General features: G+C 55.1%; 2 protein-coding genes across 2 annotated transcripts; one reads left to right on the forward strand and one right to left on the reverse strand.

Annotated features, from left to right (window-relative positions):
• Positions 1–1,953: 1,953 nt before the first annotated feature.
• Positions 1,954–4,849, forward strand: STEEP1 (STING1 ER exit protein 1). The gene is made up of 7 exons (XM_080352569.1): positions 1,954–2,140; positions 2,271–2,388; positions 2,534–2,575; positions 2,678–2,816; positions 3,329–3,418; positions 3,563–3,655; positions 4,396–4,849. The coding sequence occupies exons 1-7, from the start codon at positions 2,017–2,019 to the stop codon at positions 4,456–4,458; spliced, it is 669 nt and encodes a 222-aa protein (XP_080208695.1). The 5' UTR covers positions 1,954–2,016; the 3' UTR covers positions 4,459–4,849.
• A 4,373-nt stretch (positions 4,850–9,222) lies between these two features.
• On the reverse strand, positions 9,223–11,441 carry SLC25A5 (solute carrier family 25 member 5). The gene is made up of 4 exons (XM_080352509.1): positions 10,987–11,441; positions 10,409–10,895; positions 10,152–10,292; positions 9,223–9,586 (listed from the first exon to the last, which is right to left on the reverse strand). The coding sequence occupies exons 1-4, from the start codon at positions 11,095–11,097 to the stop codon at positions 9,429–9,431; spliced, it is 897 nt and encodes a 298-aa protein (XP_080208635.1). The 5' UTR covers positions 11,098–11,441; the 3' UTR covers positions 9,223–9,428.
• Between the last annotated feature and the right edge of the window lie 38 nt (positions 11,442–11,479).

The raw sequence follows: 11,479 nt of genomic DNA on the forward strand, positions 1-11,479 counted from the left end.
GCGGGGGAGAGGGGCGGTGCCTAGAGCAGGGGGCTGTACCAATGGCTGTGGCGAACGGGGGTGGAACGTGCCGCTGACGTCACGGAGCGTCACGTTTACGGACCATCTAGTGCCACCGCTGTCGTGGGCGGGGCCACCGTGCGGCAGGGTCCCGTCCGGCCTGGCTGCTGCCACAGAACGGAATAAGAGAGGGGAAAGCATTTTTACTGATTCCCCCCCCGCCTTGTTTTATTGTGTTTAAAATTGTTGGCCTAACCATGAGAGTAACTCCTACAGAAGCAGCCAGGAGGGACCTTAACGCTGAAGGCCAGCACTTCTTCTGGCAGAACTGCGTTCTGCTCCTTCCCAGAGGACGAGCTCTCTGCCTAACTTCTTTGCTTCACCTGTTGCTATTTTTCATATACTGCCGCCATGGAGGGTCTGGCCGCATCCTCAACCACCCATCAGGCAGGCTTGTCATCCTCAGACAGAAGAAACCGCACCTGCTGGCCCCCGGACCTCCGTGGCGCTCAGCTCTGCCACCCTGCACAGCAGCCTGGCAGAAGCCAGGTCATCTCATCCCCTTTTCTCCGAGCTCAGAGCAGAGAGGTGACACCATAGGTGTGGAATTTGGTCAGTTGGGCTCAGCTGTCCCCACTGCGTCCCCTCCCAACCCCTTGTGCCCCGCAACCCACTCACTGGTGGGTGTGAGCAGCAGAAAAGCCCTTGAGTCTGTGTGAGCTCAGCAGGAACTGAAGCATCTCTGTGATAGCAACACTGCTTCCAGCACAAATCCAAATACAGCAAAGAAAATTAACTCTACCACATCCAAAACCAGCACTACCTGCTATGCTGCACATTCTGCTTCCACAGAGGATTTCTTCCAAGGGGAAATAATCTCTCCCTTTTTAAATAGCCTTTGAGAGTAAAGAATTTCTCTCTGCTGTCTAGAGAGCACTGGATAGGCTCTGTTTTTCTAGCTTCTCCTCACTTGGAACCTCATGTAATACAGCCACGTGGGGAGGCGGCTTCAGAAAAACACACGGAAGACACAGTGAAGCTGAAAGAAAATTATAAAAATAAAAATACTGCTTTCACAACTGCACTGAAAATCTGCTCTAGACCTTTCCTGCTCTTATGCAGCCTATGCAATAAGAAACGGATGAGCTCTTGGTCCTTGTCAAGACACTCTGTTCGGTGCCTTGCCTTAGGTACGCAAGGGAACCCCGCTCACAACGGGTCCTGCTCACAAGGGGTCCCGCTCACAAGGGGTCCCGCTCACAAGGGGTCCCCGCTCACAAGGGGTCCCCGCTCACAAGGGATCCTGCTCACAAGGGATCCTGCTCACAAGGGATCCCGCTCACAAGGGATCCCCGCTCACAAGGGATCCAGCTCACAAGGGATCCCTGCTCACAAGGGGTCCCCGCTCACAAGGGATCCCCGCTCACAAGGGATCCCCGCTCACAAGGGATCCCGCTCACAAGGGATCCCCGCTCACAAGGGATCCCTGCTCACAAGGGGTCCCCGCTCACAAGGGATCCTGCTCACAAGGGATCCTTGCTCACAAGGGATCCAGCTCACAAGGGATCCCCGCTCACAAGGGATCCTGCTCACAAGGGATCCCGCTCACCAGCCCATGACGGTGGCCCAGCCAGCGCTGGACGGAGCAGCCTGATCCTGCATGTGAAGGGCACCGGTGCCCGCTCCCCGGGGTTGGGAGCGCCCCTGTGCCGAGCTCAGCTGAGCTTGTTGGTCAAGAGAAATGACGCCAGGCCTAAGCGGTGCTGTTGCAATCTGCATTTCGTGCGCGATCGCCCCGTGCTGCCCGGGCCGGGCCCCGCTGCCGTTGCCCCGCGGTGCGCACCGACAGCCCCCGCGGTGCGCACCGACAGCCCCCGCGCCCCCTGCCGGCCCAAACGGCCGCGCCCCCGAAACGCGCGGAAAAAACAAGCGGAGCCGGCTCCCGGAAAACCCTGCCGGGGCGGAGCCGCGCTGCTGGGGGCCGGGCCGGCCGGGAGGCCGCGCTGCCAGGCCGCCATGCCGAAGGTGGTGTCCCGCTCCGTCGTCTGCTCCGACACCCGCGACCGCGAGGAGTACGACGATGGCGAGAAGCCGCTCCACGTGTACTACTGCCTGTGCGGGCAGATGGTGCTGGTGCTGGGTGAGCCGCGGGCCGCGGGGCCGGGAGGCGGCGGGGCGCGGAGGGCGGGTTCCCGGCCCGGGCGGGTTGTTGCCCCGGGCGGGTTGTTGCCCCGGCCCCGCCGCCAGCCCGGCCCGCCGCTGCCCCGCAGACTGCCAGCTGGAGAAGCTGCCGATGCGGCCGCGGGACCGCGCCCGGGTGATGGACGCCGCCAAGCACGCGCACAAGTTCTGCAACGCCGAGGAGGAGGAGTGCGTGTTCCTGCGCAGGTGCGCACGGCCCGCGGCCGGCAAGGGCCAGGGGAAGGGGAAGGGGAAGGGGCAGGGGAAGGGGCTGCCGGGGGCCAGCGGGCCGTGGCCCGGCAGCGGGGCCCGCCGTCCCTGCGCTCCTCACCGCCTCTCCCTCTCTCCCCAGGCCAGAAGGCATCGAGCGGCAGTTCAGGAAGAAGTGCGGCAAGTGAGCGACTCTTGGCTCCTCAGCGACTTTGAGAATCTGTGAGGTAATCACAGGAATCCCGAATCTGCGTTTCCACGCAGCTACGTGTGTTTCTGTTTGCAGGTGTGGACTGCTGCTCTTTTATCAACACCAACAGAAGAATGCTCCCGTGACATTCATTGTTGATGGGGCTGTGGTTAAATTTGGCCAGGGTTTTGGGAAAACAAACATATATACACAGAAGCAAGAACCCCCCAAAAAGGTAAGCTGCTTTACAGAAGTAAAAAGGGCTATCTGTGCTTTTCAAAAAGGTGTCGTGAGTAAAATCACGTAATGGTGGGGCCAGAGTGGAGAGAAAAGACAGAACCTCCAAACAACTCAGTTTGGTGTCTTCTCCCCATGTGCCTTGAGTTTTCACTTACAGACATCACTGCAGCTTGGAGTGCTAGCGCTAAAGGAACACAAAATAAACTTGGAAACCTAGACTGTGCCTGATGTTTAGCCTCAGTTGTCAGAAAGTTTCAATTTGTGAGTAGGTGGGATTGGTGTCTGTACAGTGATTCTCAAAATCTGGCTCATCTTTTACGTATTAGTGACTTTAATAATGACAGCTCTAAGCCCAGAAATCACTGGGGATAATTCTCCTTTGGCACCCATAGCGTTCAGGTAATCTTAACAGCTTGCATGAGAAGCCTTGGAAGCTTTGAAAAAGTGGAAGTAACAAATGGCACAACTGTTACCAAGGATTTACAAAATACTTTGCTTCTCAACCAGGTGATGATGACCAAACGGACAAAGGACATGGGCAAGTTCAGTTCTGTCACAGTGTCCACAATTGATGAAGAGGAGGAGGAGATTGAAGCGGTGAGTTTTGTCTGCCCCTACTGACAGTCACCTCTGAACTGGGCAGCTGTCTCAGCCTGGTTAGAGCCAGGGATCAGCTCACCATTTGGATGAGGTGGTGTTACTTTGGGGTTTGCTGTTGCAAAATGACTTTGTATGTTGCAGAGGGAGATTGCAGATTCCTATGCACAGAATGCAAAAGTGATTGAGAAACAGCTGGAACGTAAAGGCATGAGCAAAAGAAGGCTACAGGAGTTGGTGAGTGTTTTCAGTGTTAAACACAAATCCCCGGTATCTGTTGGCTTTGTATACAAGAGCTATCTTGCAGATAGGACTACAAGTATAGGAAGGTTCTGGTACACTCATAGGTAACTTGTAGCTTTGTAAAAGTGACTTGTCCTTTATAGGTTTTATAGAGATGTTCTTCTAGTCCTCGTGAACTTAAACCTGTATGCCATTACCTATAGAGCTAAATGAGGAGCAGCCAGCAGAGCTTTTGCAGAGAGACTTTCCATGACCTGTTGGACAAGGGAAGGGGAAACCAGGCCATGGCTTTGCCAACCGGAGCACCCCTTGTGCTGTGCTCTCAAGCCTGCTTGGCAGACCAGGTCTTTGCCAGGAGGCATCAGGGCAGATTAAGGCCTTTGTGGAGGACCTGCCAGGTCAGTTGCTACTGGAAAGGTCACTTGAATTAATGGCGAGAACATCACAGTTGATCTTACCTGCTGTGACATGAGTGGTAGATGGAAGGGCAGGGGGGAAGTGTGCAGCTTCCACCTGAGGATAGAAAGTATGAAATAGTTTCCTGTGCAGTTAGTCATGGGCTTTTTTTGATTTTAAAGGTGGTTGTCATTTTCTGCCTCAGGGGAGGAGGGAGTCAGCAGAGCTAGTTCTCCTCCTGGTGTGAAAAGCTTGCACTGGTCAAACAAGAAGTCAAACCTCACTGAAGGGAAACATATCCAGACATAATTTCCTTCTGTCTTAATTTTCTTAATCAGGCTGAGTTGGAAGCCAAGAAAGCCAAGATGAAAGGAACCCTGATCGATAACCAGTTCAAATGAATGCTGCACATCTGCTGGTGTTGGGAGACAGGAGCTATCAGAGATCTGTTAACAAAGCACAGCAGGAGACAACGTTCAAGGGCAACGTGCTGCATCCATCTTGGAGGATGAGTACCTCTGTCATAAGTGATACTCCGGTACCAATTTTCATCATTTCAGCAGGACTGGATGGAGACTTTGCTGAAACTGCAGTTAGAGACTCAGTGTTAGAGCAAGTCGTTCCAGGCAGAGTATTTACTTTTGGGAGAATCTTTGCTGGGTGCCTTCCTGAGTTCAGTGCACCTTTAGACACCTGTCTTTTTATTTTGGTAGTTTTCAAATGTGTAGTATTTCCATGAGTGTATTAGAACAATAGGTCAACTGTGCAACAAATAAATTATGACAAAAGTGAGCTCTGTGCCTGTTGTTCATTTTGTTATTTTAAATATGTCCAAAATGTGCAGCAGCCCAAGAGACCTGCCATTCCAACACAGTGGGGAACGACTCGGCTGCAAGGCTTGGGGATGATGCCGCTGCTCGCCCCGACTGACAGACAGGCTGTCAAAGCACAGGCTTGGCTGTAGCTTGAAGTCTCAGCTCCTACTGAACACTGGAAAGCTGTAGTTGTACTGAATTACACTGTCCAAACAGATGCTGCCTGATACAACAACATGAAATCCAGCTCTGGTTTAAACTACTGAAAACAATAACTGTGTATTACACCACTGAGTGCAAACATATAGTTGGAAGCTACTGATAGATTGGTGATCATTTAGAGTAGAATACAACTGCATGTCTGAACTAACCTGTTCTGCAAAACAGTATTCAGAGTTGTAAAATGTGAAGGAGAAGGAAAAATTGTTTCGGATGCAACAGCCACTAAGGACTTGGATAAAGACAACATTAAGATTTGCTGTGGGAAGTACCTTGTTTGGGAAATAATATTTTGTGTCTACTGTGGGATGTAATAACAATGCTCCATAGCCTTATCTTTGTTGCTCTACTTGGGATTAAATACCATGTTACAGATTTGAACTAAAATAGGTTTCCTAGGGTGTTCTTAGTCTATGACATATCATAAAATAATGTAAGCAATGAACAAGATGATTCATCTCCCACAATTATGGAAGACTTCCCATAATCAATAAAGATTTTCCATCTGGCTTTACAACCCTCACAGGGAAAACTCAGATCTGCTTATCCAAAGGATGTATCCTTCCTTTCTTTGGGAAAATAAGGTGTAAGGAGGGAGCAAACTCTGTTGCAGAGCTGCAGGCTGGGATGCATCAGTTGTGTGCAGATTTAAAATGCACATTTTCCCACTCTGTGTCAAAGTCAGGCCCCACAAGGGAACACAGACCAGGTTGGTAAGGCGTCTCAGTCCCTCGGGAATGTTCCTTAGACGGCCAGTGTAAGGAGAAGAGTCTTCAACAGCAGACCCACTGCTCCAAGGAGACCAGCTCAAAGGGGGTTTCTGGCAGGCTCCATTTATACCCCATCTAGTTGAATCTGAGCTGTGGTCACTTATGGCAGGTGTCCAGAAACTTCTCTCAACCAAGATGTCTCATTGGCCAAAGGCCCTGTCTGTCGACCAAGGGGTCGACACCATCACAGTGGTCCATCAGCCTAGAAGTTTCTGTTGCTCCTGGGGGAAGTGCTTCTGCCACAGGTGGGACACTCCATTGCAAGGCCCTGCGGGATCCAGGCGCCAGCCCCCGCGGCGAGAGCTGCAGCACGTGCACTGGAGAGCACTTTCAGACAAGCCCCTGTTTCCTCAGGAGCAGGTTAACTCCATGCAATGCAACCAGTTTCTGCTCCTCCAGCCAAGCTGCCTCGTCCCTGGGGCTCGGCTTTGCCACGCTCAGGCCCTACACTGAGTTGTGCCAAGCGCTGGGCACGGCTTACAGGAGGTCAGGCTCAGTGGCGCTCTGAAGGCAGAGATGTGAAGGTGGAAACATGACGTAGAAATGTGGCCTTATGCAGGCAGAGCGAGCCTGGGGCTGCCCCCCGCCTGCCACGGAATGCCCTGAGCTGCTGTCCTCCCCGGTCAGCGCCTGACCCCACACACATCTGCAGCGGAGGAGGGGGCAGGGCAGCTCAGCCCTCACACCCCCCTCCTCGCCTGGGCAAGGCCCAGAGCCCTGCTCCCGGCTCTGCTGCCATTAGCGCCTCCCAAACCCCGGGGAAGGGGGTGACTGCCCCTGCCTCGCGCGGCCTGACACCAAATCTCCAGGCAAAGGGTGGTCTCCAGCCCAGCCACAGAGGTTCCATCCCCACAGAGACATCAGGGAGCAAGGGCGGCCCCACCCCACAGCCCCAGCACTGCAGCCAGCCCCGCTGAGCGGGTGCTGTGCACTGAGCCGTTCCAAACACCCAGCACCACTCACCACCTGCCCCAGCCCTGACAAGTGTTTCACATGACCCCACGCACAGCCATGCTGTGTCAACAGCTCCTAAACCCAGGATTTACAACCATGAGGCAAGGGGCCGAGATGAAAATGGCACCACAGGCACTCGCCCACCTCTCCCCGCCAGCAAACGGGCCAATACGCCGGGCTGGGCGCAGCTCCCATGGAGGAAATAATGACATGCCAGAAGTTCAGTACTCCCAACAGAACTGTGTTTGAAAGGAAACCTCCACACCCCCGCCCCTGCTGTCCTCGGGGCAGCACAGCCTGGGGGACACACACTTGTGTTGGACGGACTGTGCTCAGCGTGCTGCCCTGCCGCTGGCCACAGTCCCTTTCCCGTGCCTCAGTTTCTCCACAAGAACAAAGCCCTTAATCCCTCTGTAACGTGCTCCTGTGACAGGCAAAAGCAGCAGCTGAACCCCCGCAGTCTGCTTCCCCAGACAAAGCTGCCACCAAGGGAGCTGCCAGGAGGGGGAGGTTAAATCCCCGTGGGGCCCCAGGTCAGAAGGGGCTGCCAGCCTGGGTCCCCCAGCAGTGGAGCGTGGGGAAAACCCCTCGTGGGCTCTGCCCCATGTCTCCTATGCACCAGAGCTAACAAAACTGTGATACATACACTTGTCTCCTCAGTCCCAAAGACAAGTAACTAGCATGAGTAGCAACAACCGCTTCACTTGGTGCCAGCCCTATACCCTAAGCCCGGTGCAAAATGCTGTAGCTTGACAAGTCACCCAGGTCAGCTCCTTTGCAGCACAGCACAACAGCCCAGCTCAGCACCTTGGCCACCACCACTGTGTGGAGGAAGAACCCATGCACCTACCTCCCTGTGCTATCGGAGAGGAAAGCATTCCCCATGCTCAACAACCAGCAGCATCTCAGAACAGCCCTTGAAATCTGAGAGTTTAGCAGCACGAGGCAATAAGAGTTGAGAGTCTTTAATTATCTTGCATTTATGCAGCAGCAGAGGGCCCCCCAGTAAGGCTGCCCTGTGGTGCAGACCCCTGCCAGGCTGCTGCCTGCTCCCCCCAGCATGTTTCCTGCAGCTTGTAGTGTCGCTTAATTTCTTACAGAGAAACTTTCAGCCTATTTTGTTTCGATGGCAAGCAGTGGCATATCTCACACCACAGGAGCCCAGAGGCAGCTGAACTGCACCAGCAAAGGCTCTTGGCTCAACAGGGTGGTGTGAGACCATCTTCCATCACAAGCCCACACGCCCATTCACAGGGACCCAAGCATGCCCATGCTGGCTGCTGCGGGATGGTACTGCACTCCCATGCCTGGCTGCCCCACTTAGATTTCAGCAATAAAAACAACTACCGCCCTTTGCAACACAGGAGCTTGTTTATCTGTTCCAGACAGTGATTGAGATTGGTTTCAGTGATTGAGATCCACTGCTTCGAGCAGGTCTGAGCAGCGAGAAAGGACCAAAGGCATGGGGCAGTGAGGTAGGACTCGCTGATGCGGGCAGAGGACCAGGAGAACACCCACACACCACCCCAGCCCCCTGGGCAGAACCCAGGCAGCTTCACTGGGGTGGCTCACAGACCCACGGAGTTGTTTGAGTAAAGGCCAAGCCACACGCATTGCCCAGTCTTGCAGCATTTTCCCCAAATTGCCCCAGCAACATGAAGGAATTTCCCTTTCCCTTCAGAATTTGGGGCTGGGACAAGTTTAACTTCCAGGGGTAAGGGTTGAGCCTGGAGATGCAGTTCCCTCCCTGGCAAGCCCAGCTCTGGCACACAAACCATCCATCTCTGCTCAGTTGTGACATCCCTGCAGCACAACTCCTGCGAGGGCCAGGCTGGCCAGCGGCTCTGCAGGAGAGCAGCCAATACCTGCACTTACCTTCTCTGGCTGAGTTTTAACATGTCCAGGTAGGCAGCTCATTTTCCAAGCCAGAGTATGTGATGCCAGCTCTGCTCCTCAGACAGCAGCAAATACCCCTTAGACATTTCTCCGGCCTCCCAGGCGTTCAGCGCCGTGGGAAGACTTGGGCACTTGGCGCTTTCAAAACAAGGTTTCATCAGCCCCAGGGAGCAGACAGGCCAGAGGAAAGGCTGGTGGCACACAGCCAGAGCATCATCTCTGGTCACTGGAGTCCTAGGAGAGAGCAGCTGGGAAAGTCCTTCAAAGCTGACAGTCCCCATTCCAGCCTACAGCGCTGGCCTCTGCTGGGGAGGCAACATGACAGAGCTTCCTCAGCAGCCCGCACTGCGTTCACTTGCCAGAGACCACAGGTAGTTAGTGGGTAATGAGGTATGCAGGATGGAGGTGGTTCACCTTCCTCCTCTACAATCACTGTGCAGAGACCCCGCTCCCCTCACACTGCAGGGAGAACAAACATGACACAAGGAAAGTTGGTTTCAGATTTGTATTTCTTTGAACTCTTTAAACCAGAGTGACTGAAATAGAAACTGTTTGAGTCCCGTCAGGGGGAATGACTTGTTAAAGACAGGGCAGGCAGTTGCCCCTGCCCCACGCCAACCTGTATAAATGTCAGCTGCCACTGTTTAGTAACTAGACAGTTTTCATACAAGTCCATGACTACACATTACAACACACCAGTTCCCAATAGGAAATAACTTATGTGTACTTCTTGATTTCATCATACAGGACTAAGACAAAAGCACCACCCATTCCTCGGAGTACGTTCGACCATGCACCTTTGAAAAAGGCCTTGGCGCCCTCATCCTGGGCAATCTTCCGCCAGCAGTCAAGAGTGCCGGAGTACATTATGTCAGCTGCAGGAGACAGACAGCATTAGGAATCGGATGCTCATGACCTCGACTTCCAGGACAGACACAGCCTGACACATCTGCCAGCCTCATAACCTCACGTGCATCCCATTTCTTGACTTTCTCTAGTATTAGTGTGTCAGAGGATAAGATCACTCAGGAGATACACTGCTGCTGCATTTCCCCTAGGAGACACTGGAAGAACCAGTTCAAGCAGAAGGCAGCTCCTGTTTGCTTTGACACCAACACTTCAGACCCATAAGCTATTGCACAGTCAGACAGGCTGCACCTGCTGCCAGGGCTGTCTCTTCTTGGCCCAGAGATGCTAGTTTACAACATCCTTGGGCGAGTTCTGCTGTTCCTGCCTACTGCCAGATACCTCACCCCTGTGTGTGCCCCCCATCTGACATCTGCACCCGCAGCTCCTCTCGCATCCTGCTGTTTACCAGAGAGGAGGGGATATCTACGTGGCTTGGTGAAAGCCAAACTGCTTTGCCTTCACCTCAGCTCCACAACCAGCTTTTGATTCAGGGATGCCTGACACTTCCTACATGAGGAGGTAGAAACTTACTTCCTTTACGGCCAGACTGCATCATCATGCGACGACGAACGGTATCAAATGGGTAGGAGACAAAACCAGCAACAGCAGTAACCGTCTGAGCAATCATCCAGCTGACAACGATGTGTGTGTTCTTTGGGTCTGGAAGCATTCCTGCACGAGAGAGGCTTTGATGAGAACAGCAGGTGAGCCACCAGCATCTGCCAAAACACGCTGCAGACCTGCTGCAGCCCAGCATCTCCCTTCTAGTGCTGTTTCAGTCAACTCACCCTTTGCAGTGTCGTAGATGCCAAAGTAGGAGGCTCTGTAGATGATGATGCCCTGGACAGAGACACTGAAGCCCTGGTACAGGCCCCTGATGCCATCCGAGCGGAACACTTTGATCAGGCAGTCACCGAGCCCAGTGAACTCCCGCTCAGCTGTGGATTTACCCACATCGGCTCCCAGGCGGGTCCGGGCAAAGTCCAGCGGGTAGACGAAGCACAGGGAGGTCGCGCCAGCGGCGCCCCCGGACGCCAGGTTACCGGCAAAGTACCGCCAGAACTGGGTCCGCTTGTCCACGCCGCCCAGAAAGATCTGCTTATACTTGTCCTTGAAGGCGAAGTTGAGGGCCTGTGTGGGGAAGTACCGGATGACGTTGGCCAGGTTGCCGCGCCAGAAGGAGAGGATGCCCTGCTCGCGGGGGATGCGCACCACGCAGTCCACGATGCCCTTGTACTGCTTGTCGGCCGCGATCTGCTTGCTGGCGTGCTGCACCTGCGGGGGACACACGGCCGTCAGCGCCGCTCCCCCGCCGCCCCCGGCCCGCCGCTCCGCTCCCCGGGGCTGCCCCGGCCCCAGCGCTCACCTGCAGCAGCAGCTTCACCCTCTCGATGGGGGCGACGGCAGTTTTGGAGATGGCGGCCGCCACCCCGCCGGCGAGGAAATCCTTAAGGAAGGACACGGCCGCATCGGCCATGGCGGGTGGCGGCGGCGGGCGAGGCGAAGCGAAGCGAACCAAAGCAAGGCGAGAGCGGGCGAAGCGAGATGAGCGGACTGAGCAGCGGCAGCCGGCGGGAGGCGGCACTGCCGGTAACGGGGCGGGCACCCGAAATGGCCGCTTATATAGTGACGGAGGCGGCACGTGGGCGGGGACCCGCGCACCGCCCCGTCCCGCTCGCCCATTGGCTGGGGGAAGAGGGCGTGGCCGGCGCAGCGGGACGGGGCCGCCCCGGCAGCCGGCGGGGGCGCATGGCCGGTATCCCGGGGATCACCCGCGACCAAGCACCCCCGGGGCACACACCGGAGCGCCCCCGGGATGAGGGCACCCCGCCAGCCCCCTGACCCGCCACACTCCCCCG

Source organism: Nesoenas mayeri, assembly GCF_963082525.1.
Source record: "Nesoenas mayeri genome assembly, chromosome: 13".
NCBI classification, from domain to species: domain Eukaryota; kingdom Metazoa; phylum Chordata; class Aves; order Columbiformes; family Columbidae; genus Nesoenas; species Nesoenas mayeri.